This window comes from Furipterus horrens, unplaced genomic scaffold (genome assembly GCF_987537825.1).
Source record: "Furipterus horrens unplaced genomic scaffold, mFurHor1.1.pri manual_scaffold_4, whole genome shotgun sequence".
Taxonomy (NCBI): Eukaryota; Metazoa; Chordata; class Mammalia; order Chiroptera; family Furipteridae; genus Furipterus; species Furipterus horrens.
In genome coordinates this window covers 120,648,636-120,673,624 of record NW_028327174.1, presented here as the reverse complement: position 1 = coordinate 120,673,624, position 24,989 = coordinate 120,648,636, and the positions used below count along the sequence as shown (strand labels likewise).

The 24,989-nt window shown below is 38.9% G+C and overlaps 1 protein-coding gene and 1 pseudogene across 1 annotated transcript; one reads left to right on the top strand and one right to left on the bottom strand.

Annotated features, from left to right (window-relative positions):
- On the top strand, positions 1-22,817 carry FAM240B (family with sequence similarity 240 member B). The gene is made up of 2 exons (XM_090275184.1): positions 1-143; positions 22,730-22,817. The coding sequence occupies exons 1-2, from the start codon at positions 1-3 to the stop codon at positions 22,815-22,817; spliced, it is 231 nt and encodes a 76-aa protein (XP_090131310.1).
- On the bottom strand, positions 18,454-20,528 carry LOC150012758 (nucleolar RNA helicase 2 pseudogene; annotated as a pseudogene).
- Positions 22,818-24,989: the final 2,172 nt, after the last annotated feature.

Below are 24,989 nucleotides of genomic sequence, written 5' to 3'. Positions count from 1 at the left end.
ATGAACAATCAATACATCCGTCGGGAAGTCTTTTGCTGTGAAACATGTCACAAGCTCAAAAGCTTCTGGGAAAAAGAAATTAACAAACAGACTTGCTACCGGCAACTAGAGGAAGATCGTCAGGGAAGGAGTGCCCTGAAAAAGTATGTGGATTGTTTCTCTGCTACTTTTGAAAAGTAGATTTCTCCAGAAATAGACTAGATGTGAAAGTGGGGAGACTAAATTATTTTTATTACCCACTGTTCTAAGAATGAGATCTCAGGGCAGGGGTAGGGGTCATCACACACCATGAAGAGCCACAGAGGAAGCATCAAGTTTCAATCAGGTGGCAGAAGACAGAACAAAAGGGAAAATCTAAGCCAGAGTCTTTATTGGGGTTTTCATGAGAAAGACAAGGAAGGAGTGGGTAAGCAGCTTAGGACTGGTGAGTTTGAATAATTCTAGAGGGCTTTAGTCTGTAGATGTGGTCCCTAGCTGCCTGGTACCTGATCCTGGAATGATTTAGGATGGGAAATATGACTTCATGTGTGACAGGTATATAAGAAAATGGTTGGGCCCACAGATGCAGGATTTGGTTTAAATGCTAGCAATCAAGCAATTTGCTCCCTCTAAGAAAGGGCAGCCCCAAGAAGGGCAGTCTTTTGTGGCCAGCAAGATTTTTAAGATGTCAGAACATCATAAAATATAGAAAATTAAAGACGCGATTAATTCATCTGTTTATTCAACCTTACCACAATCTATACCAGGGTTTCTCAACCTCACCATATTGAACATTTAGGGTCAGATAATTCTTTCCCGTGGGGGGCTATCCTGTGGTTTGTAAGATGTTCAGCAGTGTCCTTCAAAACATCAGATACCAGTAGGACTGCCTTGCTCCACTGTGGCAACCAAAGTACCCCCTGACATTAACAAATGTCCTCTGGAGGGCAAAGTCACCCCAACTGAGAACCACTAACTTGTAGATAAAGATGAGCATTTTTATGTAAATAAAAATGAGTTTCTGTCATTTATAATATCTTGATGAACTAAAAAAGTATATTTCCCTCACTCTGCCTCTGTTGCAATCTGCAGCACATGAGGTTATACTAAATTTCAGGATTAAATCAGTAGATATGTGTAAGTGTGAAAGATCCCACATCTGGAATGATACATATTAAGATTTGGGGAGGGAAAGCTAATGTGGTGTTTTCCTCATTGACAAATGGACTTGTTGTTCTATCTAAAGGAGTCTGCTCAGAGGGAAACATTTACTTATATGAGAAGACATATGTCACATGTGTCAATGTTGCTCTGAATAAAAAGGCCAGCACCTGCCCTCACATGTGCAGAGCCTTAGAGCAGACAGATCAGCTCAGTTTTTCAGGGAATGATTTTTCTGTCTCTAAAATAGAATCAACCCAGCCAAGCTGTTTGTGAATGTTCATCCACAAGTGGAATGGCACCCAAGTGTTCTGCTTGTCATCAGGGCACTGTGCCTCCACGTTTATTAGCATGCTGAGATTCAAGCATGTGTAATTCACATGTACTGAATCAACATTAACTTATAAAAACCTTTCTTAAGCCCCTAAGGGGAAATAGTCTCTCTACACCCAGGGATGAACTCTGCCATCATTCAAACTACATTCCTGTTTTTCCAGCAAGCAAAACCAGGCTCTTCTACATGATAGAAAATCCACATGTTAAAGTATCCAGTCCTGGAGATTCCAGGAGAGCAAAACGAGTCACTTGTGTGGTCCCTGCCATCATCCTCCCCTCAATCCTGGCCCACAAGTCCACTGGAAACCAGATTCCAATATGGACCCTGTACTACATCTTCCCTCCCAGAAGTTCTGGGGTGCAATATTAAAAGCAAAACTTGCAATGCAATGTGATTTTTGTCAATATGTTGATTCAACACGGGAGGAGACAGATACCGTGTCACTCCCGAGTCGGACTGCACAGCCATTCTCGGCGGTGCAGATAGACTCTTAAGCTACACCATCGTCTCTCGAGACGGACGGCTGCCGACAACGACAACGACATATATATATATATACAAAGTCAATTTGTATGTATAGGAAAAAGATTAGAAAAATACACTCAGATATTAAGAGTGGTGATATTTGATTGGTGGGATGGCAGATATTGTGTGTATACTCTACTTTGTTCCAAGTTTTTATAACAATACTGTGCCATTTTTTAATTAGGAAAAAATTTTATAGAAAAGGCAACCAATTGAAAATGGTGCATTAAAGAAACACATTAATTCTCCAGGCTCCCATGTGCCACAGAAATAACCCCCATCAAAGTTTGGGGTAGTCTGCTCTTCCTTCCATAGGCAAAAGAATAAATCTTCACAATGTGCTCATGCTGAAAAACTTCATCTTTATATCTCCCAAATAAAAGTTTAAAGACATGGACAGAGCTGCTGCATTGCTTGGAGCAGAAGAAGATCTAAGGAGCAGGGGAATAGGAGCAGCTTCCTATGTCTGCCCCTCTGTTCTGAGTCTCACCAGAACTATTGCCCTTATAAACTGTGAATAAAAAATTCAAAAGCCTTAATTTGGTAAACAATGAATGACAACTTAGTGGTTTTGTCATTATTTTTGCTAAAAAACAAAAACAAAACAAAAAGCACATAAACATATATCTCTAGTAAAACAGATTGTACAAATATATATATATATATATATATATATATATATATATATAATGTTTTTAACCACAACCAGAACCAAGAACATTTGTTTAAATCCTGCTGATCTGAGCAAAGAGTTTGAAATGCAGTGTACCCTTGCAAACCAATGAATGCTATAACCCCCCTGGGCCCTACTCCAGTCCTGTGGGCTATGCCTCCCCACAAGTGCACACTCTGAACACACACATCCTTTTTTAGTCTACCCTCCATTTCTATGGGCAAATTCAAGTCACTGTGCAGTCAAGATATGTTCTAAGTGAACAGTAGAAGTCAAAAATCTCAAAATTTTCCACCACCACCTTTGCTGATATAACAAAGTCAATATTACCTTATGTTTTTCTCACATTGCTGAGCCCAGCAAGAACCTATGCCAAAGCTGGGGGGGGAACAGAAACAAGTGTTTTGTCAAGGACATGCTCATTAACACAGGCCTGCAGACTTACTGACTGAAAAGAATGCAGTAGTTTATGTATGTGGCAGAGGCCTTGGAGGTGAGATCACAAGCAAAGTGAGAAACCCCCTTACTCTCTCTGAGTCCAACTAGAAAGAAGCAACATGACATAGGTTGGAGAAGTTGAAAACTGTTTGCGAATAACTGATTGAGGCAATCTGAGAAAAGTCAGGTGTGGCATAGATATGAAATGACCAAAACTCTTGGTTTGTTGTGACAGTCCAGGTATACACCTATAATTTTATGATAATTATAGATTGCACTCCCTTTTATTTTCAAAAGTATTCAGTTTAGATAATAAATTACATGGATACCTAAGTCTAAATGTCCACCCTGTAATCATAACTGAGAAATATACAGTGCTTATATGCAAAAGTATGGTCTTCAAAATACGTCTTTGAAATTTAGCAGAGCTCACAGTGTCAGACAGACATAAAATCTGGTGGAGCTGAGTGGGGAGAGAGTTTTATCAAGCCTCAACTCAAGACCACTCACATTTCTCTACTCAGATTCCTGCTTATCAACTGTGTCAGTCAGAATGCTTTCAGCTGCAGGTAACAAAATATTCCATTTATAAACTTCTAAAGACAGATGAAATCATTATTTCAAGCTTTTTATAAAATAAGATTTAGTCTTTGAAAAACAACCAGTGAGAAAGAATTTAATTAGGTTTTTTATTCAAGCTGAGGGAGTCAGGAAAGTGGCTGGTAAATTGAGTTGGTCCTTGGATGTGGCAAGGCTGTTAGCCTGTGTTGATTGTTGACATGACCTGCCCTATGTCATGAGCTGGAGGTCACAAGGAAACCAAAATCAGGTCTATCTCTCCTCATGAAGGGAAATCCACTGCAAAGGCATATTTATTACTGTACCAGAATAGGAGCAGCAAAAATCATCATCTGACCTTTCATATTAAAACTAAAGTGCAGAGATTATGATTAAAGCCCTTTTCATTAATATATGAACCCATACTATATCAAGAAGTCCCTCAAGTTTAGGGAAACACAGACATAAACCCTTATTATTGAGCTTTAAAAGATCCTAATGAAAAAATTTATTTACTTTTGAGACAAATTAAGTTACAGAACCTGTCAGAGATACTTAACAAAAAGAGGACTTCCAGCCAAGATGGAGGTATAGACAGATATGCTGTATCTCCCTTCACAACTAAGAAGGAGTACAGCTGCCTCAAAACTGGAGAGAAAAAGAAGTTCCAGAATGTCAAGCTGCATGGAAGTCCAACAAACAAAGATATAAGGAGATATACATTCAGACAGATAGGAGGGGTGAAGTCAGGGTAGAGAGGACGTGGTGTAGAGGCAGTGGTGACAGCAGCCATGACTGGCCAGAAAAAAGCACAGTCACACATTTTAAAAAGTAGGGATGTACACCTGGGGAGCACTTCCATCACCAGACCAGACCACACAGCTCACAGTACCAGTGCAGGGGGAAAAATAAAGCCTCATTGCTTATGACTGTGAAAACCAGTGGAGGTTGGGGCAGAGGCAGAAAATGCCAGTCTCTCAGCAGAGTCTGTTTTTTTAGAGGGCCCCATGGTCCTAGAATGTCCACAGACCCACCCAATCTGGGAACAATGGCTAGGGCAACAGCTAGAGAGGCACCAGTCCCATATGGGAAGTGGGAAAAGTGCCTGGAAAAAGGGTGAGTGCTGAGCAAGCAGCATTGTTCCCTCTCAGACCCCTCCCCCACATACAGCACCACAACATGGTGAAACAGGCCACGCCATACTGACAAATACCTAAGGTTCCACCCCTTACAACATTAACAGGTGAAACAGCTCTACCTAAGACATAAAGGCAAACACAAGAACCTGTCAAGTTGAGGAGACAGAGAAATATGGCCCAAAAGAGGGAACAGATTAAGGATCCAGTAGGAGAATGAAGCAAGGAGGAGACAGCCAACCTAACAGATCCAGAGTTTAAAACACTGGTGATGAAGGTGCTCACAGACTTGACAGATATGCTTGAGTACAGCAAATACATAAGGGAAGAAGTGAAATCTATGCAAGTAAAATGAAGGAAAATCCACATAAAACCAATGGTGAAGGGAAGGAAACCAGGGTCCAAATTCATGATTTGAGACATAAGGAAAAAATAGTCAAATAGTACAGAATGAAGAAACAAGAGTTGAAAAAAATGAGGAGAGGCTTAGGAACCTCTGGGACAACTTTAAACGTACCAATATCTAAATCATAGGGATGCCAGAAGGAGAAGAGGAAGAGCAATAAATTGAAAACACGTGAAAAAAATAATGAAGAAAAACTTCCCTAATTTAGCAAAGGAAATAGACATACAAGTCCAGGAAGCATACAGAGTCCCAAACAAGCTAGACCCCAAAGAGGACCATACCAAGACACATTATAATTAAAATGACAAAAGTTCAAGATAAAGAGAGAATCTTAAAAGCAGCAAGAGAAGAGAGCTACCTACAAAGGCTTTCCTATAAGACTATCAGATGATTTCTCAAAAGAAAACCTGCAGGCAAGAAGGAACTGGCAAGGAGTATTCAAAGTGATGAAAAACAAGGACCTACAACCAAGATTACTCTATCCAGCAAAGCTGGAACAGAAGGGCTGATAAAGTGCTTCCCAGACAAGGTAAAGCTAAAGATGTTCATCATCACCAAGGCATCATTATATGAAACGTTAAAGGGACTTATTTAAGAAAAACAAGATCAAAACTATGAACATCAAAATAACAACAAACACAACTATCAACAACAGAACCTAAAACAAAAAACAAAAAAACAACAACCCCAAACTAAGCAAACAACCAGAATAGAAACAGAATCATAGATATGGGGATCATTTGGAGGGTTATCAACTGGGAGGAGGAAGGGAAGATATGGGAGAATGGTGCAGGGATTAAGAAGCATAATTGGTAAGTACAAAATAGGGGGAAGTTAAGAATAATATAGGAAAGGGTGAAGCCAAAGAACTTATATACATGACCCATGGATATGAACTAAAAGGAGGGTGGGATTGCTGGAGGGAAGGGAAGTACTGGGAAGAGGGGAGCAAGGGGAAAAGAAATTGGGACAACTGTAACAGTATAATCAATAAAATATACTTAAAAAATAAAAGAATTTGTGAGACTAGTCTTCAGGTTGGAGCGGTTGGTTAAAAACTAAGATATAGAATGAATATTTAATAACCATAATGAAGAAATAACTACAAAAACTACTCACAGATAAATACCAATATATGTCTCTACAGGCTCAATAAATCATTAGTCCTTAAGTAAAATGTGGAAAGATCTGTGTGTGAGGCAGTTGCCCACAAATGGAAGAATAGCAGTCCCATATTTTATCCCCCTTTCAAACAGACAGACTATGTTTATGTGTTTTATTTTTATTTAAAGTTGAGGTAGAATGAGAATTATAACCAATGTCTTAACATTCTCTGATATCCTTAATTCTCTCAATATTTTAACTTCCAATCCTCGGTCGCTAATCTGCTTAAACAATACCACAATCAAACAACAGGCTGACACTCCAGATTTTCTCCATTCTTTCTTGGGCCCATACTTGAGCAGAATTTTAAGTAAGAAGTTTCCTGGAGTCAATCTGGTAAAAATTTCCTGGAGCCTTCAAAGTATTTAGTGCCCTCTAAGCTATTCAGCCCTGGGAATCACTCTGAAGAAAATAGACTGGTACATGGACAGAGTATTAAGTATTATGACCCTCATTTTAGGGTTATTTATAAGAGCAAAAAATAATGTTGAATAATTTAAAAATATTTTATTGTGTATTTATTTTTCTGTAATAAAATGTATTATTTCACTTTAGCAGTTATGAACTGAGCCATACCCCCCAAATTCATATGTTGAAGCCCTAACTCCCCCTGTACCTCAGAATGTAACAATATTTAGGAACAGAACTTTTAAAAAATTTAATTTAGTTAAAGTGAGACTTTTAGGGTGGACCCTAATCCAATCTAACTGGTGTCCATATTAAAAGAGGATATTAAACACATAAAGAAACACCAAGAATGTACACTTAGAGAAAGCCATGTGAGGATGGAGCAAGAAGGCCATCTACAAGCCAAAGAAATGTCTTGGGAGAAACCAAATCTACTGACATTTTGATTTTGAACTTCCAGCTTTCAGAACTGTGAGAAAATAAATTTTTTATTTTTATTTTGGTTTCTCAGTTACAGTTGTCCCCTTTTCCCCTAATTTCTCTCCCCCACCCATCCCACCCCCTCTCCCGCAATCATATCCCTCCCCATTGTCCATGTCCATGAATCTTTTATGCAGGTTCTTTGACTAAACCCTTCCCTTACTTATCCCCCTTCTCTCCCTCTCCCCTCCCCCCTATTGACTGCTATTCTGCTCTTTGTTCTATTTAGTTCCTTTGTTTGTGTTGTTCTTTAGTTTCCTGTATTAGGTGATATCATATGGTATTTCACTTTCTTTGCCTGGCTTATTTCACTAAGCATAATACTCTCTAGTTCCATCCATGTTGTTGCAAATGGCAGGAGTTCCTTCTTTCTTTCTGCTACATAGTATTCCATTGTGTAAATGTACCACAGTTTTTTGATCCACTCCTCTACAGGTGGGCACTTAGGCTGTTTCCAGCACTTAGCTATTGTAAACAGTGCTGCAATGAACATAGGGGTGCATAAGTTCTTTTGAATTGGTGTTTCAAGATTCTTCGGGTATAATCCTAGTAGTGGAGTCGCTGGTTCAAAAGGCAGTTCCATTTTCAATCTTTTGAGGTAATTCCATACTGTTCTCCATAGTGGCTGCATCAGTCTGCATTCCCACCAGCAGTGCAGTAGGGTTCCCGTTTCTCCACATCCTCGCCAGCACTTGTTGCTTGTTGATTTGTTGATGATGGCCATTCTGACTGGTGTAAAATGGTATCACACTGTGGTTTTTATTTGCATCTCCCTGATGGCTAATGATGTTGACCATTTTTTCATGTGCCTAGGGACCTTCTATATGTCCTCTTTGGAGAAGTGTTTGTTCAGGTCCTTTGCCCATTTTTAATTGGGTTGTTTGTTTTCTTGATGTTGAGTCGTATAAGCTCTTTATATATTTTGGAAATCAGTCCCCTGTCTGTGATGTCATTGGCAAATATGTTTTCCCATATGGTTGGTTTCCTTTTCATCTTGCTGACGTTTTCTTTTGCTGAGCAGAAACTCTTTAGTTTGATGTAATCCCATTTATTTATTTTTTCCTTTATTTCTCTTGCTTTAGGAGATGTATCCGTGAAGAGATTGCTACGTGAGATATCTGATATTTTCTTGCCTATGTTTTCCTCTAGGACTTTTATGGTGTCACGGCTTACATTTAAGTCTTTGATCCATCTTGAGTTTATTCTCGTGTGTGGTGTAAGTTGGTGGTCTAGTTTCATTTTTTTGCAGGTCCCTATCCAGTTCTCCCAGCACCATTTGTTAAAGAGGCTCTTCTCACTCCATTTTATGTTCCTTCCTCCTTTATCAAATATTAGTTGACCATAGAGGCCTGGGTTTATTTCTGGGCTCTCTATTCTGTTCCACTGATCTATATGTCTGTTCTTATGCCAGTACCAGACTGTTTTGATCACAGTGGCTTTGTAGTATTGTTTGATGTCTGGTATCGTGATTCCTCCTGCTGTGTTCTTCTGTCTCAAGATTGCTTTTGCTATTCGGGGTCTTTTTTGGTTCCATATGAATTTATGGAGTATTTGTTCTAGGTCTGTGAAATATGTCATTGGTATTTTAATAGGAATTGCATTGAATCTGTAAATTGCTCTGGGTAGTATGGCCATTTTGATGATGTTGATTCTTCCATCCAAGCACATGGTATTTTTTTGCTTCCATTTATTTGTTTCTTCTTTAATTTCTTTCTTCAATGTTATGTAATTTTCAGAGTACAGGTCTTTTATCTCTTTGGTTAAGTTTACTCCTAGGTACTTTATTTTTCTTCTTGCTATAGTAAATGGTATTTTCTTTTTTGTCTCCGTCTCTGCTATTTTATTGTTGGTGTACAGAAATGCCTTAGATTTCTATATATTTATTTTGTACCCTGCGATTTTGCCAAATTCACTAATTATATCAAGTAGTCTTTTAGTGGAGTTTATAGGGTTTTTTAGGTATACTATCATGTCATCTGCATATAATGAAAGTTTTACTTCCTCTTTCTCAATTTGGATGCCTTTTATTTCTTTTTCTTGTCTGATTGCTGTGGCTAGGACTTCCAACACTATGCTGAAAAGGAGTGGAGAGAGTGGACAACCTTGTCTAGTTCCTGATTTCAGGGGGAATGCTTTCAGTTTTTGTCCATTGAGTGTGATGTTGGCTTCAGGCTTCTCATATATAGCCTTAATTATGTTAAGGTATGCTCCCTCTATTCCCATTTTGCTGAGTGTGTTCATCATAAATGGGTATTGTACTTTATTAAATGCTTTTTCTGCATCTATTGATATGATCATGTGATTTTTGTCTTTCATTCTGTTTAGGGGATGTATTATATTTATTGATTTGCGAATATTAAACCATCCTTGCATCCCTGGAATGAAGCCCACTTGATCATGATGTATGATCTTTTTGATGTATTGCTGGATCTTGTTTGCCAATATTTTATTGAGGATTTTAGCATCGACGTTCATCAGTGATATTGGCCTGTAGTTTTCTTTCTTTGTTGTGTCTTGACCTGGTTTGGAGATTAGGATAATGCTGGCTTCATAGAAAGAGTTTGGGATTTTCCCCTCTTCTTGGATTTTTTGGAACAGTATGAGGAGGATAGGAGTTAGTTCTTCCCTGAATGTTTTGTAGAATTCACCTGTGAAGCCATCTGGTCCAGGGCTTTTGTGTGCAGGGAGATTTTTGATTACTGTTTCAATTTTCTTTTTTGTTATTGGTTTGTTGAGACTTTCCACTTCTTCTTGATTCAGTTTTGGAAGGTTGTATGTTTCTAGAAATTTGCCCATTTGTTCTAGATTGTCAAATTTCTTGTCATACAGTTGTCTGTAGTAATTTCTAACTATCATTTGTATTTCTGAGGTATAAGTCGTGATTTCTCTTCTTTCATTTCTGATTTTGTTTATTTGTGTCTTCTCTCTTTTTTTCTTGATTAGACTGGCTAGAGGCTTGTCGATTTTATTTTTTTGAAGTACCAGCTCCTAGTTTTGTTGATCTTTTGGATTGTTTGTTTAGTCTCTATGTCATTTAGTTCTGCTCTGATCTTGATGATTTCATTCCTTCTTCTTGCCCTAGGCTTTGTTTGTTGTTGTTGTTCTAGTTCTTGTAGCATTATGGTTAGGTTTTTTATTTGAGGTTCTTCTATCATTTTCAGATATGCCTGTATTGCTATGAACTTCCCTCTCAGGACTGCTTTTGCTGTGTCCCACAGGTTTTGGGTTGTTGTGTGCTCATTATCATTAGAGTCTAGAAATTTCTTGATTTCTTCTTTGATGTCATTGTTAACCCATTCATTATTTAATAGCATGTTATTCAATCTCCATGAGTTTGGGTGTCTTTGATTTTTTTCTCTGAGGTTGGTTTCTAGTTTCAAGGCATTGTGATCTGAAAAGATGCTTGATATGATTTCAATTTTCTTGAATTTGTTGAGGCTTGTTTTGTGACCTATCATGTGGTCTATCTTTGAAAATGTCCCATGTGCACTTGAAAAGAATGTATAGTTTGCTTCTTTGGGGTGAAAAGTTCTATATATATCAGTTAGATCCATGTGGTTTAGTGTGTTGTACAATGCCTGTATATCCTTGGTGTTTCTTTGCTTGGATGATCTGTCTATTGTTGATAATGGAGTGTTGAAGTCCCCTACCATGAGTGTGTTGTTGTTGATATCCTTTTTGTGGTCTTCAAGTATTTGCTTTATGTATTTGGGTGCTCCTATGTTGGGTGCATATATGTTTATCAGTGTTATATCTTCTTGATGGATTGTTCCTTTAAGTATTATGAAATGTCCTTCTTTGTCTCTTTTTATTGCCCTTGCTTTGAAATCCGTTTTGTCTGATATGAGGACTGCTACCCCGGCTTTTTTTTCTGGTCCGTTTGCTTGGAATATTTTTTTATATCCCTTTACTTTCAGTCTGTGTAAATCTTTTGTTTTGAGGTGTGTTTCTTGTAGACAGCAAATATGTGGGTCCTGTTTTCTTATCCATTCCGTTACCCTATGTCTTTTAACGGGAGCATTTAATCCATTTACATTTAAGGTTATTATTGACGTGTATTTATTCATTTCCCTTTGTACCTCTGTTCCTCTCCTCTCTTGTTCTTTTCTTCTTTTTTCTTAGAACACTCCCTTTAGCATGTCTTGCAGTGCTGGTTTGGTGGAGATGTATTCTTTCAGTCTTCCTTTGTCTGAGAAACTCCTTATTTCACCTTCTATTTTGAATGAGAGCCTTGCTGGGTAGAGTATTCTTGATTGTAGGCCTTTGTTTTTCATTGCTTGAAATATTTTTGACCATTCCCTTCTGGCTGGTAATGTTTCTGTTGATAAATCAGTTGATAGCCTTATCGGAGCTCCCTTGTATGTTATTTGCTGTTTCTCTCTTGCTGCTTTTAGGATTCTCTCTTTGTCTTGGAATGTTGCCATTTTAATTATGATGTGCCTTGGAGTGGGTTTTTGGGGGTTCCTCTTCGTTGGAACTCTCTGTGCTTCCCGAACTTGTATAACTTTTTCTCTCATCAGGTTCGGAAAATTTTCTGTCACTATTTTTCCTATCAGTTTTTCAATTCCATGGTCCTTTTCTTCTCCCTCTCTAATTCCTATGATCCTGATATTATTTCTTCTCATGCTATCCTGTAATTCCCTTACATCTTGTTCATATTTTTTCAATCTTTTTTCATTTTGCTGTATTGTCTGGGAGTTTTTCTCTACATTATCTTCTAACTCACTAATCCGATCCTCTGTTTCGTTTAGTCTGCTTTTTACTGATTTTACTGTGTTTTTCAGTTCAGAGATTGCATTCTTAAGTTCTTCCAGGTTCTTGTTAACAGTTTCTATGTCTTTTTTTTTTATGCTGTTGTAGTTCTCTGCAAGTTCCCTGTAATTTTCTTGGAGCTGCTGGTAACTTCCTTGGAGGTTGTCATAGTTGATTTTAAGGATGTCGAGTATATTGAGCTTTTTTACCACCATTGTTTTGAATTCCATGTCTGACATTTGGACTATGTCTATTTCATCTATCTCTCTTTCTGAGGATTCCCCTTTTCTTTTCATTGAGGGGTTATTTTTGCGTCTTACCATGTTGGATTCTTTTTGTTTGTTTTTATTTATTTATTTATTTGGTTTTTTGGGGGGGGTAGTCTGCTTTGACTTCCCTCCTTTGTGGTGTGAGATTCTTTATCGGAGATCTGGGGGTTTCAGTGGTGCAGTCTCTTTGATATCCTGAGCCTGATGTTCTTGAGTTACCCTTTATGTCGTTTGTTTATGCTGTTTGGTTATATTTCAGATGTTCTTTGGTAGTATCTTCCTTCCGGCTAGTTGGTTGAGAGTCACTCTATCTGCTTTGTCTTGAGTTCTTTTGTGGATATGCTGTTAAAAACATAAACACACAGCCCAGGCAGGAGACCCACACCCTCAAAAAGTATCCACCACTCTATCCTGCTATCGTCAGCCAACGAGCCCATATTAATATAAATGTAAAGAGATTAGAGCTTTTATACTATAAGAAGAATAGATAAGAGTTGTTTTTGGGGATGAAAAATATAATTTTTGATAGAGGGGGTGAAAGATTAATAATAGTTGAGACTGTGAAAGCCAGTAGGTAATATTTACATTGTATGTTAATAAAAATAGAAGAAAAGGATAGAAAAATGCATAATATAGTAAGAAAGTGGGATTGTATTGTATTTGGGTTTATATAGTAATTATATTCTATTATTTAGAGTGATAGGGGGCTAAACTAGACACACAAACGAATAAACAATGATTAAAGAGAAAGGATGAGGAAGAGAGGTTATATGCAACACGTTAGAGATAAAGTTTGTTATTCTTTTTGGAAGGGGAGAAAAAAAGAAAAAAAAACACCCCCCCCAAAAACATCCCAAGAAAATAGAAGAAAGAAAAGAAGAAAGAAAGAAAGAAAGAAAAGAAAGAATATAGAAGAAAGAAAGAAGAAAGAGAAAAAAAAAAACCACAACCCCCCCCCAAAAAACCCAAAAGGGAAGAAAGAAAGGAACAAAGAATGATAGAAAAGAAAGAATAAAGAAAGAAAGAAAGAAGAAAGAGAGAAAAAAATTGAAAAAAAAATTATACACCCCCATAAAAACCCAAGAAAAGAATAAAGAAAGAAAGAAAGAAAGAAAAGAATTAAGAAGAAAGAAAGAAAAAGGGAGAAAAAAAAAAAGCGATGTTTTTACTCCGTTTTAGCCTTGGTGTGTTGCCTTCTTTTTCTGCATCTGCAGCTGGTCTAGTGTGGCAGGTCAGAGGTTCTTGTTTTTTGCAGGACTGGTGTGCGCCCCCGGTTGCCGCAATGGCGCGCGCCCACGGTTGCCGGCACGTCGCGCTCCCTTGCTGCCCGCTGGAGCCAGTTGAGGTGCCCTTGCGCGCGAGCCCCTGCGCGCTCGGGTGGTCCGAGAGTTTGCCCCACAGTTGGAGCCTATTGTTGCCGGGCCGAGGTGTTTCTGTGTTCGCGCCAAGGTGCCCCTGCGCGCGTCCCTGCCCACGCGGGCGGCCCGAGAGCTTGTCCCGGGATTGGCGCCTATTGTTGCCGGGCCGAGGTGTTTCCGTGTTCGCGCCAAGGAGTCCCTGCGCGCGTCCCTGCACTCGCGGGCCGCCTGAGAGCTTGTCCCAGGATTGGCGCCCACTGACCCCGTGCTGAGGTGTTTTCGCGCTCGCGCGCCGCCCTGTGCCCTCAGTCCCGCTGAGCCGAGCTCCGGGAGTTGGTCTCTCGCCTCTTAGAGCGGGGCCGGGGACACTTGTGCTCAGTGGAAGTGAGCATCCGTGGGTCGCCTCCTCCCGCTGTTCCCGTGCTGCAGCTGCCCGCCTTCCCTCACCCGTCTGGGCGGGCACGAACAGAGCCTGCGCTAGTGGTCTGCTTTCCAGCCCGGCGCCCGGCGCCCACGGGAGCTGGCTAGGGGTATCTGTGCACGGTCCTCTGCGTGTTCAGTGGGCCCTCCCTGTGCCCGTAGGGGCACTGATCTTATGTCCGTTGGGGAGTGTCCGAGGGACGCCTGGACTCGGCCCCGCGCACCTGGGCCAGTGAGTGAGAGCACTTCCCTATGTGCGCCCCCGTGACCCAAGGGTAGGGTTGGGGAGTGGATGAGCGCGCCTCTGCGCCTGGGCTCCTCAAGAATGGTCTACCACCCCCAAACTTTCCTCCCCTCTCCACCGTCCACTAGAGAAAAATATAAAGGAGAGTTATGTTCTCACTTGCCCGGCAGCACGCTGTCTCCTGTTCTTCAGCGCCAATGCCACTTGGTCGAGTCCCGTCTCTGCCAGCGGGTAGAGATCCGGTCTCCTCCCGACTCCTCTCCGGGGCAGCCTGTGTTCACCAAAAAGCCTTTGTGTGCTTCCAGCAGCAGCTCGGGCAGCCGCCCCAGTCAGGAATCCCGTTTCGTCCCCTTTTCCTCCGCTATCCTCACTAAACAGGTTGTTCCGAGATGGTTTTCTCTAATCCAGCAGTGCCAAGGCTCGACTCCTGCCAATGTCCAGCTGCTCACTGAGATGTTCTGTCTGCAATTAGTCCAAACTACAGACGGGTCTCGGGAGCCTAAAACCGCAGCCTCTCCTCACTCCTCCGCCATCTTACCTCTGAGAAAATAAATTTTTGTTGTTTAAGTCACCCAATCTGATATTTTGTTGTGGTAGCCCTAGAAAACTAATAAAAGCATTTATCTAATCTTTCCATTTTGGTTATCTTTACTCTTAAGAATTAACAAAGATATATATATATATATTTAATTCAAGCATCAAAAGCATCAAGAGAGGGTGTATGTTTAGAAGTGATTTTCCTTCCCATTGAGCCTCCTAGGCCTGCCCTCTGAAGAACACTTGACATCCATGGTTTCTTGTATATGTCTCCCCAAAACCCAAGTTTGAATAAGAAAATAAATATGTATCCAGTATTTTTATGTAAAAAAGCCCCAAACTTTTAAAACTTAGTCTACCTTAATAAGATAACCCACTTAATTCTTCTTTAGTGTTTTCTTTTGTAATGATGTAACAATTGATTTAACCAATCACATCGAAAGACAGGTCGTTTTTCATTTGTTGGCTTCACAAACAATATTGTAATAAAGATATCTGTACATACATTTTTGCATGTATGGATAGATATTATGGGATAGCTTCATAGAAATAAAAATATTAGGTAAAAAATGAGTTTTATAAAAGTTTTATAGCCTCCTTGTCTTGTCAAGATATTGTATTAATTTCAACTTTCATCCTGAGTATGGGAATGCTAATTTACATAGTTGCTAATACTGTGTTGTCAAACTTAACCATTATTAATCTAACAAGTGAACATAGAATCTCACTGTCTTTTGTTGTTGTTGTTGTTTTGTTTCATTTGTTTGTTTGTTTTTTCATCACCATTTATCCCCCCTATACCCACTTCCACCTCCACTCACTCCCCCACCCCTGCAATCACCACACTGTTGTCCATGTCCATGAGTTCTTTCTCACTCTCTCTCTCTCTCTCTCTCTCTCTCTCTCTCTCTCTCTCTCTTTTTCCCCTCAGTCCCTCCACCCTACCCCAGGCTTCACCCCACTCTCACCCATAGCGGTCGGCCTGCTCTCTATCTATGAGCTGTCTCTATTTTGCTTGTTAGTTCAGTTTGTGTTTTAAACTGAATTTAATCAATTACATTTGATTGAGGTTTGTGATATGTATAGGGAACAGCTGGATTTCTTTTTCTGGAGGGGCCAATTTACATTCTCTGCCCATCTAACTACAGATTTTCCTCTTTATTGATTTATGGTCACCATGCATTTGTTTTCTATTCGTGTGAAGTTTGAGTTTTGTTTTGTTTTGTTTTAAGTACTAAGACTTTTATTATGACATAAAGCAGTATTTTATACATTAACTCAGTTTTATAGTAAAAATTTTATGTACAATTGTAAAGAAACCACTGTACAGATAAACTCAATGTAAAAATGAACTGTATTTTATGTTCATAAACTGGAGAATATTTTCTCTGTAGAATATAGTAAAAATAATAATGTTCCCCAGGCTAGCCCAATAAGCTCATTTCAATCAAGCAGTTGCTAAATTATATAGTTATAAATATGGTTTGAACTTGGGGAAGCAAGAATATTTAGCTTCATTTATTGAAACAGTCATAGCCATGTTTTCCTTAAAACTAAGTTGCATAAAGTGAAATATCCAATAATCTTCCTCTTACTTTTGATTTAGCCCTAATTATTTTTTTTAGGTTAATCTACATAAAGGTTTAATAAAGGGCAGGTATTGTGTCCTTTTACCTGCTTGATAAGGTACCCAATTTCTATCCAAACTGAAATGTTTTGGTGGTTATGAAAATATTGAGAAAAACCAGAATCTAACAAATTATAATCCACAAGATCGGTTTTTTCATGAAACACCTTCTCCTAAATTCCTGAGGCTTGATAGGAAGTCATGAGTAACAGGAGGAAAAGTGGTAACATTGACAAGTGGATCAAGGAATAAAAACCAAGAGAATGTAAGGAGGGTAGGTGGGGCAGAGGAGAGAAACAGGGAACAAATTGGGACAACTGTAATTGAACAACAATAAAATTTTTAAAAAATTAAATTAAGAACAAAACCCCAAGAGAATTTCTGAGAACAGAGAAACACCAGTCAGGATTCAAAGATGGAACTGAGTTCAAACAGAAAAAGAACATTGCCTCAAGAATCAGCCATCTGAATCCCTTATCGCAAGGTGATCAAGTAAGAAAGAGGTAGTTAAATATAAAGACTCAACCAAGTGAGAGAAACCAGGTCATAGAAAATTTTCACTTAATTAAATAAAAACACGACCGGCCATGTAGTTTAACTTCTCCCATCATAGTTTATTCCCTGAGATTTGCAGTACAGAATTTTGAGAAATTAAGGCAAGAAGACAATGGTGCTCTTAAGTTCCTGGATCATGCAGAAAGTTTCCCAGAGAAGTAATATTTGAGAACTCAAAGACTTATCTAGCCAGAGACTATATCAAGTTCTTCAGTTTCCTTAAAGCAACAACTTAAAATAATCACATATTTTGTCTTAAAAAAAAAGTTTCCTAAGTAGCTAAAACGTCCCAATGGAATAGCAGTTCCTATAGTGTGGCTATAGGAACTAGGCCTTTGAGAAACTAAACCGGATCATTTTACCTAAAAATTTCAGTTTGCCCATTAGATGTTAACCTCCAGAAACATTAATGACTCATTAAGTTTTCACCATTAAAGGAATGCTTTATCATGCATCTTCACTTGTTCTTCTCTTTGCTCTCATCAGATATTTCTTTCTCACATATGAAAATTATTTTCAGTGTTTGTTTTTTTTCATTCTTCAGCAATGCAAATCTCTGCCCCCTAACTCCCTTAACTCCTTCTTGGTAAATAATGTTATCTTCCAGTAGGAAGTGGAATACATTATCATCAAGCCCCATTTATCCAGCCTTCTTACTTTTGAAGAAAGTTATGGGGCCATCCCATACATTTGGAATTCCTTAAAGATACTTGCTTTCTATTAAAATATTTTGTTATAATATAGATGTATAAAATCTGTGAAGAATTCACTGAAGCATAAATCCCCTTATATTGAGAAGCTAAAAATGTATCAAAGTGCACATAACAATGGCAAATCCACATAATGTCTCCTATCAAATGCATCACCGCCCTCCAAATCTAGAGTATATGCTGGCATAAACTTTATCATGTCCAAGCTAAGTTTGAAAACTTGCTTCAAAATACTGCTCAGTATTAATTCTCAGAAGACATATTATAGGACCATATGAGGAATTGCTAGGCAGATGGCTGAGAAATGTCAATTACAGAACAAAGTGCTTCTCCAGAGATTGTTGCATTCCCCATAGGTATTTAGGGAAGAACACTGTTAAGAGATACCTTTTTAAGTATAAAGACAGGTCAACTTAAACGTGCAGGCAAATACATGCTTAACTTTATCATATAATCCATAAAAATGCATTAGAATAAAAATGTAATGAATTTATATACCTTTTCAAAAGGAAAGCCTGATATAGAGGTAGCAATCAAGTTATAAATGACAATCATCAGAGAAAATAATTTGGATGAAGCGTGTCTCTGGAAGAGACGGGCCTGAACAAGTGGTCAGGAAGGAAACAGTGTACTTTTAACTTTGTATGGGGGGGGGGGGATTCAGTTCCATGTTGCCAAACATTGTTTTGTTTTGCCATATAAATCTTCTACTTCAATTACTGACCAAATGCTTTACTAAAGCTCCGTTTCTGGCCTTTGTTTTGGAATCTGTTATTTCTGTTGCCACCTCCTGATCACTGTCCTCTGAAGTTTCTGTATCCTTCCCGTGGTCCTTCCAGGTCCGGTTGCTCCGTGACCACAGAGGGTTGCCAGCGCCGTGAATCATGCCATTTTTCCTGTATTTCTGTTACTGCGGCAGTAGGGACATCAAAGCAAACACCCTGCATTCCTTTGAGAAAGACCATCCCCTTCACATTGGAATCAATCCCCTCACCCAGTTGCTCTTTCAGTTCTTTACAAGCATAACTAATGTTTGGCATTTCAATTGAGCACTTCAAGATCATGGTCACAAAGCCCGCTTCTGCGTTGATCAAGGAGCACTGGTCTACAGATGTGGCACCTGAAATATGGTCCAGTGCTGCCACCAGGGCTTCCACAACTCCCTTCTCTTTTATCAGTTTCTCAGCTGATTGCTTAAAGTGGCTAATAGCAGTGGGAGGTACAGAATCCAAAAGCCTGGTGGCATCTTTGCTGGAAGATTTTATAATCTCTGTTGCAGAAGAAACACCTATTCATTCAAATTTAATTCCCGTTTTTTGCTCCACTTGTGCTAACTGATGTTCTTTCTTGTGCTGATAAAAGCAGATGCAAACTCCAGTCCTTCCAGCTCTACTGGTTCACCCAGAATGATAAATGTAGGACTCCACATCCTTTGGTGAGGAGCTTTGTACAACCAAATCAACCTCAGGGATGTCTAACCCTCGCGCAGCAACATTGGTTGCAACCAAAAGTCCAAAATCACCATTTCTAAAACCTTTCAGGGTGATTTCCCTTTGCTTCTGTGGAATGTCTCCATGTAATGACTGTGCATCCTGCCATATGGAGACATTCTGAGACAATTCCTGGGCTTCTTTCTTGGTTTCACAGAAAATGATGGTGTGCTCGTGAAAACCACTGTACACTTGGATCACATCCACAATAGCTGCTGCTCTCTGCGTCCAATGACACTTGATAGCCAAATGCTCCACAGTTATTGCAGTTTTCTGAGTCCTTTTACCAATCAGGTCCACCTGTTCATATGTAGATTTCATGTGTTTCTTAGCAACATTATATACCCAATGAGGACAAGTTGCAGAAAAAAGCAGTGTTTGGGGATAGTCTTCTGAATCTTTCTTGTATGCCACACTTAAAAGATCTTCCACTTGATCAACAAACCCCATATCCAACATCTGGTCAACTTCATCCAAAACAACATGCTTAATCTTGGTGAGATCTAGATTGCCATTCTGCAGGTGGTCTTTGATATGACCTGGTGTTCCAACCAGGATGTCAATCCCATTCTGCATACATTCAATTTGACCTCCATAGTGTGTTCTGCCATAAAAACAAGCCGCTGCCAACTTTTTTGTGATGTCGCTGAAGTCTGCTTACTTGATTTGCCAATTCCCTTGTGGGTGCAAGAACCAGTACCTGAGGAGCATAGCCTCTCTTCTGGTCTTGCAATTCTCCCAGAAGCTTCTCAATCAAAGGGATGGCAAAGGAGAATGTTTTCCCAGTTCCTGTCCGTGCCTGTACAATTAAATCTTTTCCACTATACACATGGTGAAATGTCTTTGCTTGTATAGGAAACAGGAAGGTCACCCCATGGGCTTTGAGAAGTTTAATAGTCTCTTCAGATATGGGGAAATTAGAGAAAGCTCCTTCTTTTTGTTCCATAGATATTTCCTGCTCCAACTCACTGTTGCTTTCCTCACTGGCAGCTTCATTGGAGTTAGAGTCAGGTCCAGAATAAGAGAATCCGTTCTTTAGTTTGGGGCCTTTCTCCCCAATGTCTCCATTCATTCCCTTTTCTTTCTTCATCTTCTTGGGCTTAGGAGCACCTACTTCTTCTTCAGAAGGGTCCTCATTTTTTTTTAACTTCTTGGTTTTAGAAGAAACATCTTTCTTTTCCATGGGCTCTTTGGTTTTTTCTACACTTTTGATTTTAGGAGAAATCACATCATCTTGAGATGGCTCCTCTTTTATTTTTTTCCTATTTGGATTTAGGAGAATTCATGTCAACCTCAGAAGGCCTCGCTTTCTTTTTAACTTTTTTAGCTTTGGGGGAAATAGCTTCTTCCTTTTCTTCTGCTGCCTCTTCAGTCTTATTAGATTTTGGCTTCTCTTTTCTACCTTTATTCTCATTTTGTTTTTGCGGTATCTCCACTTTCCCCATGGCTGCGTCTGATTCCAAATCCGTGTCACAAAGGAGTTTCCCCGGCAACACTCAGCACAAGCTGTATAGGCCTGCTGATCTCGACTACCGTGTGGAGAGGAAAAGCTCTATGAGTTTGGATAAATGCTCAGAATGATGTAATCACCACAATCAAGATATAGAATGGTTCCATCACTCTAAAAATTTATCTCATTATGTTCTTTTATGGTTAACTTTTCTGCCAATTTCTAATTCCTGGCCACCGCCGATCTGTTCTCTATCCATCCGATTTTGCCTTTTCCAGAATTTCATAAGTGAATTATACATTATGTAGTCTTTTGAGTCTGCCTTTTTTCACTTAACAAAATATATTTGGAATTAATTCTTGTGTGTATCAATCTCTCATTCCTTCTCATTGCTGAGTACTATTCTGTTACACAGACATGTCATAATTTGGTTATTATTCCTTAGTTGAAAGGCATTTAGATTATTTCTAGTTTGGGGTGACTATAAATAAAACAGTTATGAACATTTACGTACAGTTTTCTGTGTGAACATAAATTGGCATTTCTCTTGAGTAAATACTCAGGATTGAGATTACTGGGTTAAGTGGTAAATGTATGGTTAACTGTAAAAGAAACTGCCAAACTGTACCATTTTGCACAGCAATGTGAGAGGGTTCCAATTATTCAATTTCCTCACCAACCCTTGTTTTGGCTTTCATTGTAAGAAGATTTTTTAAATTTTGTTTTTACATTTTTCTTTTTTGTGGGTTTTGGTGTTTGTTTTTGTTTTGATCATTCTATGATGTTGGTAGTACTTCACTGTGTTTCTAACTTACATTCTTCTAATTATCTTGGGCATCTTTTATGTACTTGTCATCCATACAACTTCTTAGTAAAATGTTCAAATTTTTTGCCTGTAGTATATTTAGTTGTTTATTTTCTTACCATTGACTTTGAAATTTAATATATATTCTGGAAACAATTCCCTAAATATGTGATTTGAAAATATCTTCTCTCTTTGTGGCTTGTCTTTTATTCTCTTTACAGTGTCTTTCACAGAGCAAATTTAAGTCCAAAATTTTCTTTTTTTTTAAATAAATCATTCTTTGTGTTGTATCTAAGAATTCTTCCATTAACCCCAGGGAAATAATTAAGACATCAATTTGTCAGATTTTTTCCTAGAAATCTTACTCTTACATTTTACATTGGCTCTATTCTATGATATAAGATGTGGGGTATGGATCAAAGTCCATCTTTTCTTTTGAATATACATATATGATGTCCTAGCCTCATTTGTTTAAATTTACACACACACACACCTTCCTCCATTGAGCTGTCTTTGCCCCTTGTCCACATCAATTTGTCATATTTGTGTATATTTATTTCTGGGCCCTCTATTTCATTCCATTGATCTATTGTCTGTTTCTTTCCCAACTCCACACCATCTTGATGGTGGTAGCCTTATATTAAGTCTCAAAATCATGTCATGTGAGTTCTCTAACTTACTTCTTCAAAATTGTTTGCACTAATATATTTCTTTTGCTTTTCATATAAAATTTAGAATCAGCTTGTTCTTATCTACAAAAAAGTCCTGCAGAGATCTTGACTGAGATTACATTGAGTAATATATCAATTTCAGAAGAAATAACTTTGGAGGAAAACTATATATTCATAGACTTTGTTTATTTGTCTACTCATTTTTTTCTTCACTAATTTGTAAAAGTCATGTGTTTCTCTTAAAAATATTCTTTAGAAGGCCCTTGTCTATGTGGCTCAGTTTCTTGGAATCTCAATCCATAGACCAAAGGGTCATGAGTTCAATCCCTGCTTGGGCCCATACCTAGGTTGTGGGTTTGATCTCCAGTTGGGATGTGTATGGGAGGCAACCAATTGATGTTTCTCTTTCATATCAGTCTCTCTCTCTCCCTCTCTCTCTCCCCTTCCTCTCTCTCTCAAATAAATAAATGTTTTAAATTTAAAAAATATATTCTTTAGAAGGAAAAGAAAACTTTACTGGACCAGCAGATATGAAGGCAAATGCACTAAGCCATGTATATTGTTTCTCCTCCTAAGGCTCAGAGAAGAATGGAAGCGGAGACTGGAGGAAAGACTGCAGATGCTAGACAATCCTGGGGAGAAGGAAAAGCAGGGGAAATTGTGAGCTGAAAGCCTCCTGCCTCAACCACTTCGAAGATAACAAGCCAACAAAGGCACTTTTCTAGGACATAAAACTAACACCTCCATTATGTGACTTACTAAGCAGGACACTATTTGCTCTCCCATTTGTGAGGAGATTTATATGTGAAACCTACCCCCACCTCATACTAATGGAAGTTATTATCCAATTTACTCCTCCCTGCACAGAGGACAGGATGACTGCCAGTAGGATATGAAGCCCGGGTTATTTAATATTAAAAACTCTTGGGCCCTGGCTGGTGTAGCTCAGTGGATTGAGTGCCTACCTGTGAACCAATTCCCAGTCATAATACATGCCTGGGTTGTAGGCCAGGTCCTGGGTTGGGGGTGTATGAGAGGCAACCCCACACTGATGTTTATCTCCCTTTCTTTCTCCCTCCCTCCAAAAATAAATAAATAAAATCTTAAAAATTTTTTAAAAACTTTCTTGGAATTAACACTCCCCCAGTTTCAAAGATCTGTGTAGTATAATTTATTTCCACATTTTCTTCTCATTTTGAAATCTGAATATTTTACCTAAGCTTATCAAGGGCAATGATCATGATGGAAATCTGGTTTCCCTTTGTCTTTTGGGAAAACAGAGTCATAAATCTTTTCTTTCTGTCCTTTCGTGTGAAAACAAAAATGCAAATAAGACAAAAAATGCAAATAGAAATAAGGCAATTGTTATAAAGAGAAGATTTTATTAACAATATGTTTTGAAAATAAACGGAACTAAATTTTTTTTCTCTTCATATAAGTTGTATTGTTTTTTTCATAAACATGCTTAATTAGAAATATACAGTGAAAAAAAGATAATGCTTAGTAAACTTGGTTGTTATGCCCTCACTAGTGTGTGCCTTCTGTTAATCACTGTGTTGGTTAGTTCTCTGGCGCAATAGCAATTGTCAGTTCCAGCTGTCCCCAGACACATTCTGGAATTTCAAGGCCCCCTCACTACAGCCTCCTCTTAAGCCCAGATCATGATCACAGGGCAGGAGGAATTCTATCAGTAACTAGGCTCCTCTTCCCAGGGGTTCCTCTCTGGAGGACAGGCGCAGAGTAGGGAACCCTGGGCAGCGAAGGAACATAGCTGGCCAGAGGGACTCTGGGGATGAGGTGGGAGATAATCTGAGATAGTGCTAGGGATGGCAGCTGGTGGTATAAATTTCTGCCCCTGGAAAACTAAAAGGGTTCATCATGGCCGAGAGAGCCATGGGGTGGCAAGAGGGTAGGGAGAGGTGAGTATACATCACCACAGTTTTGAGATTCAGGATGCAATGCTCAGGTCCCTCTGCAGGCTCTTATTGAATCTGGATACAAAAAATGAACAGTAAACTACAGCTGGGGAATTTTGTGTGGCGTTTAGGGGAAAAAAGAGGCTAATAAAATAGAATTTTAGTAAGGAAAAAGAACCATTGAAAATATATATCAAGGTACATAACCATGTCCATGGGTCAGGAAAATCCCCTGAGAAACTGGTTTTAAGCTGAGACTTATAAAAATGAGTTGGAGTTATCCAGGAAAATAGGACTGAAGAAATGGCTTTGACAGAGAAGAACAGCATATGTGAAGAGCTAAAAAGAGGAGCAGGAGAGCTTCAGGACAGGGACTGGGGATCTGAGGCAAACATGTGACCATGACACAGAGTGAGGAAGGGAGCTGGTCTATAGGAGGGTAGAGAGGTGAGCAGTTGCTTCCAGAGCCCAGGCTGGAGATTCTGGATTGATCCACAGGGTCACAGGAAGCCATTTAAAGGTTTTAGGAAGAATAAACTGATTAGATTTGCATTTTTATACTTTTTGGATTTTGTAATACACATACACACATGTAATTTATAAATGTTCATAAGTATGATAATCTCATACATGCAGATATGATTTTATTACAGTATACTATTAACCCTTTCTCCTATGTCTTTGCTGTCTTGGCTTGTTCCCTCCCTTTTTTCTCTACTCTCTACTGTTCACACCCCTTACCCATGTTAATAACCCAGTGTGGGTTCTCCTGCAGTTTTTTCTGTGTTCACATAGCCATGTATAGATACAATCACAATGACACTCATATGTACACGCAAACACTACATCTAAAGGGCTTTGTGTGAATGTGTTCGTGTGGTAATACTTTACAAAACGAGATCATGTCATATGCTTATGCA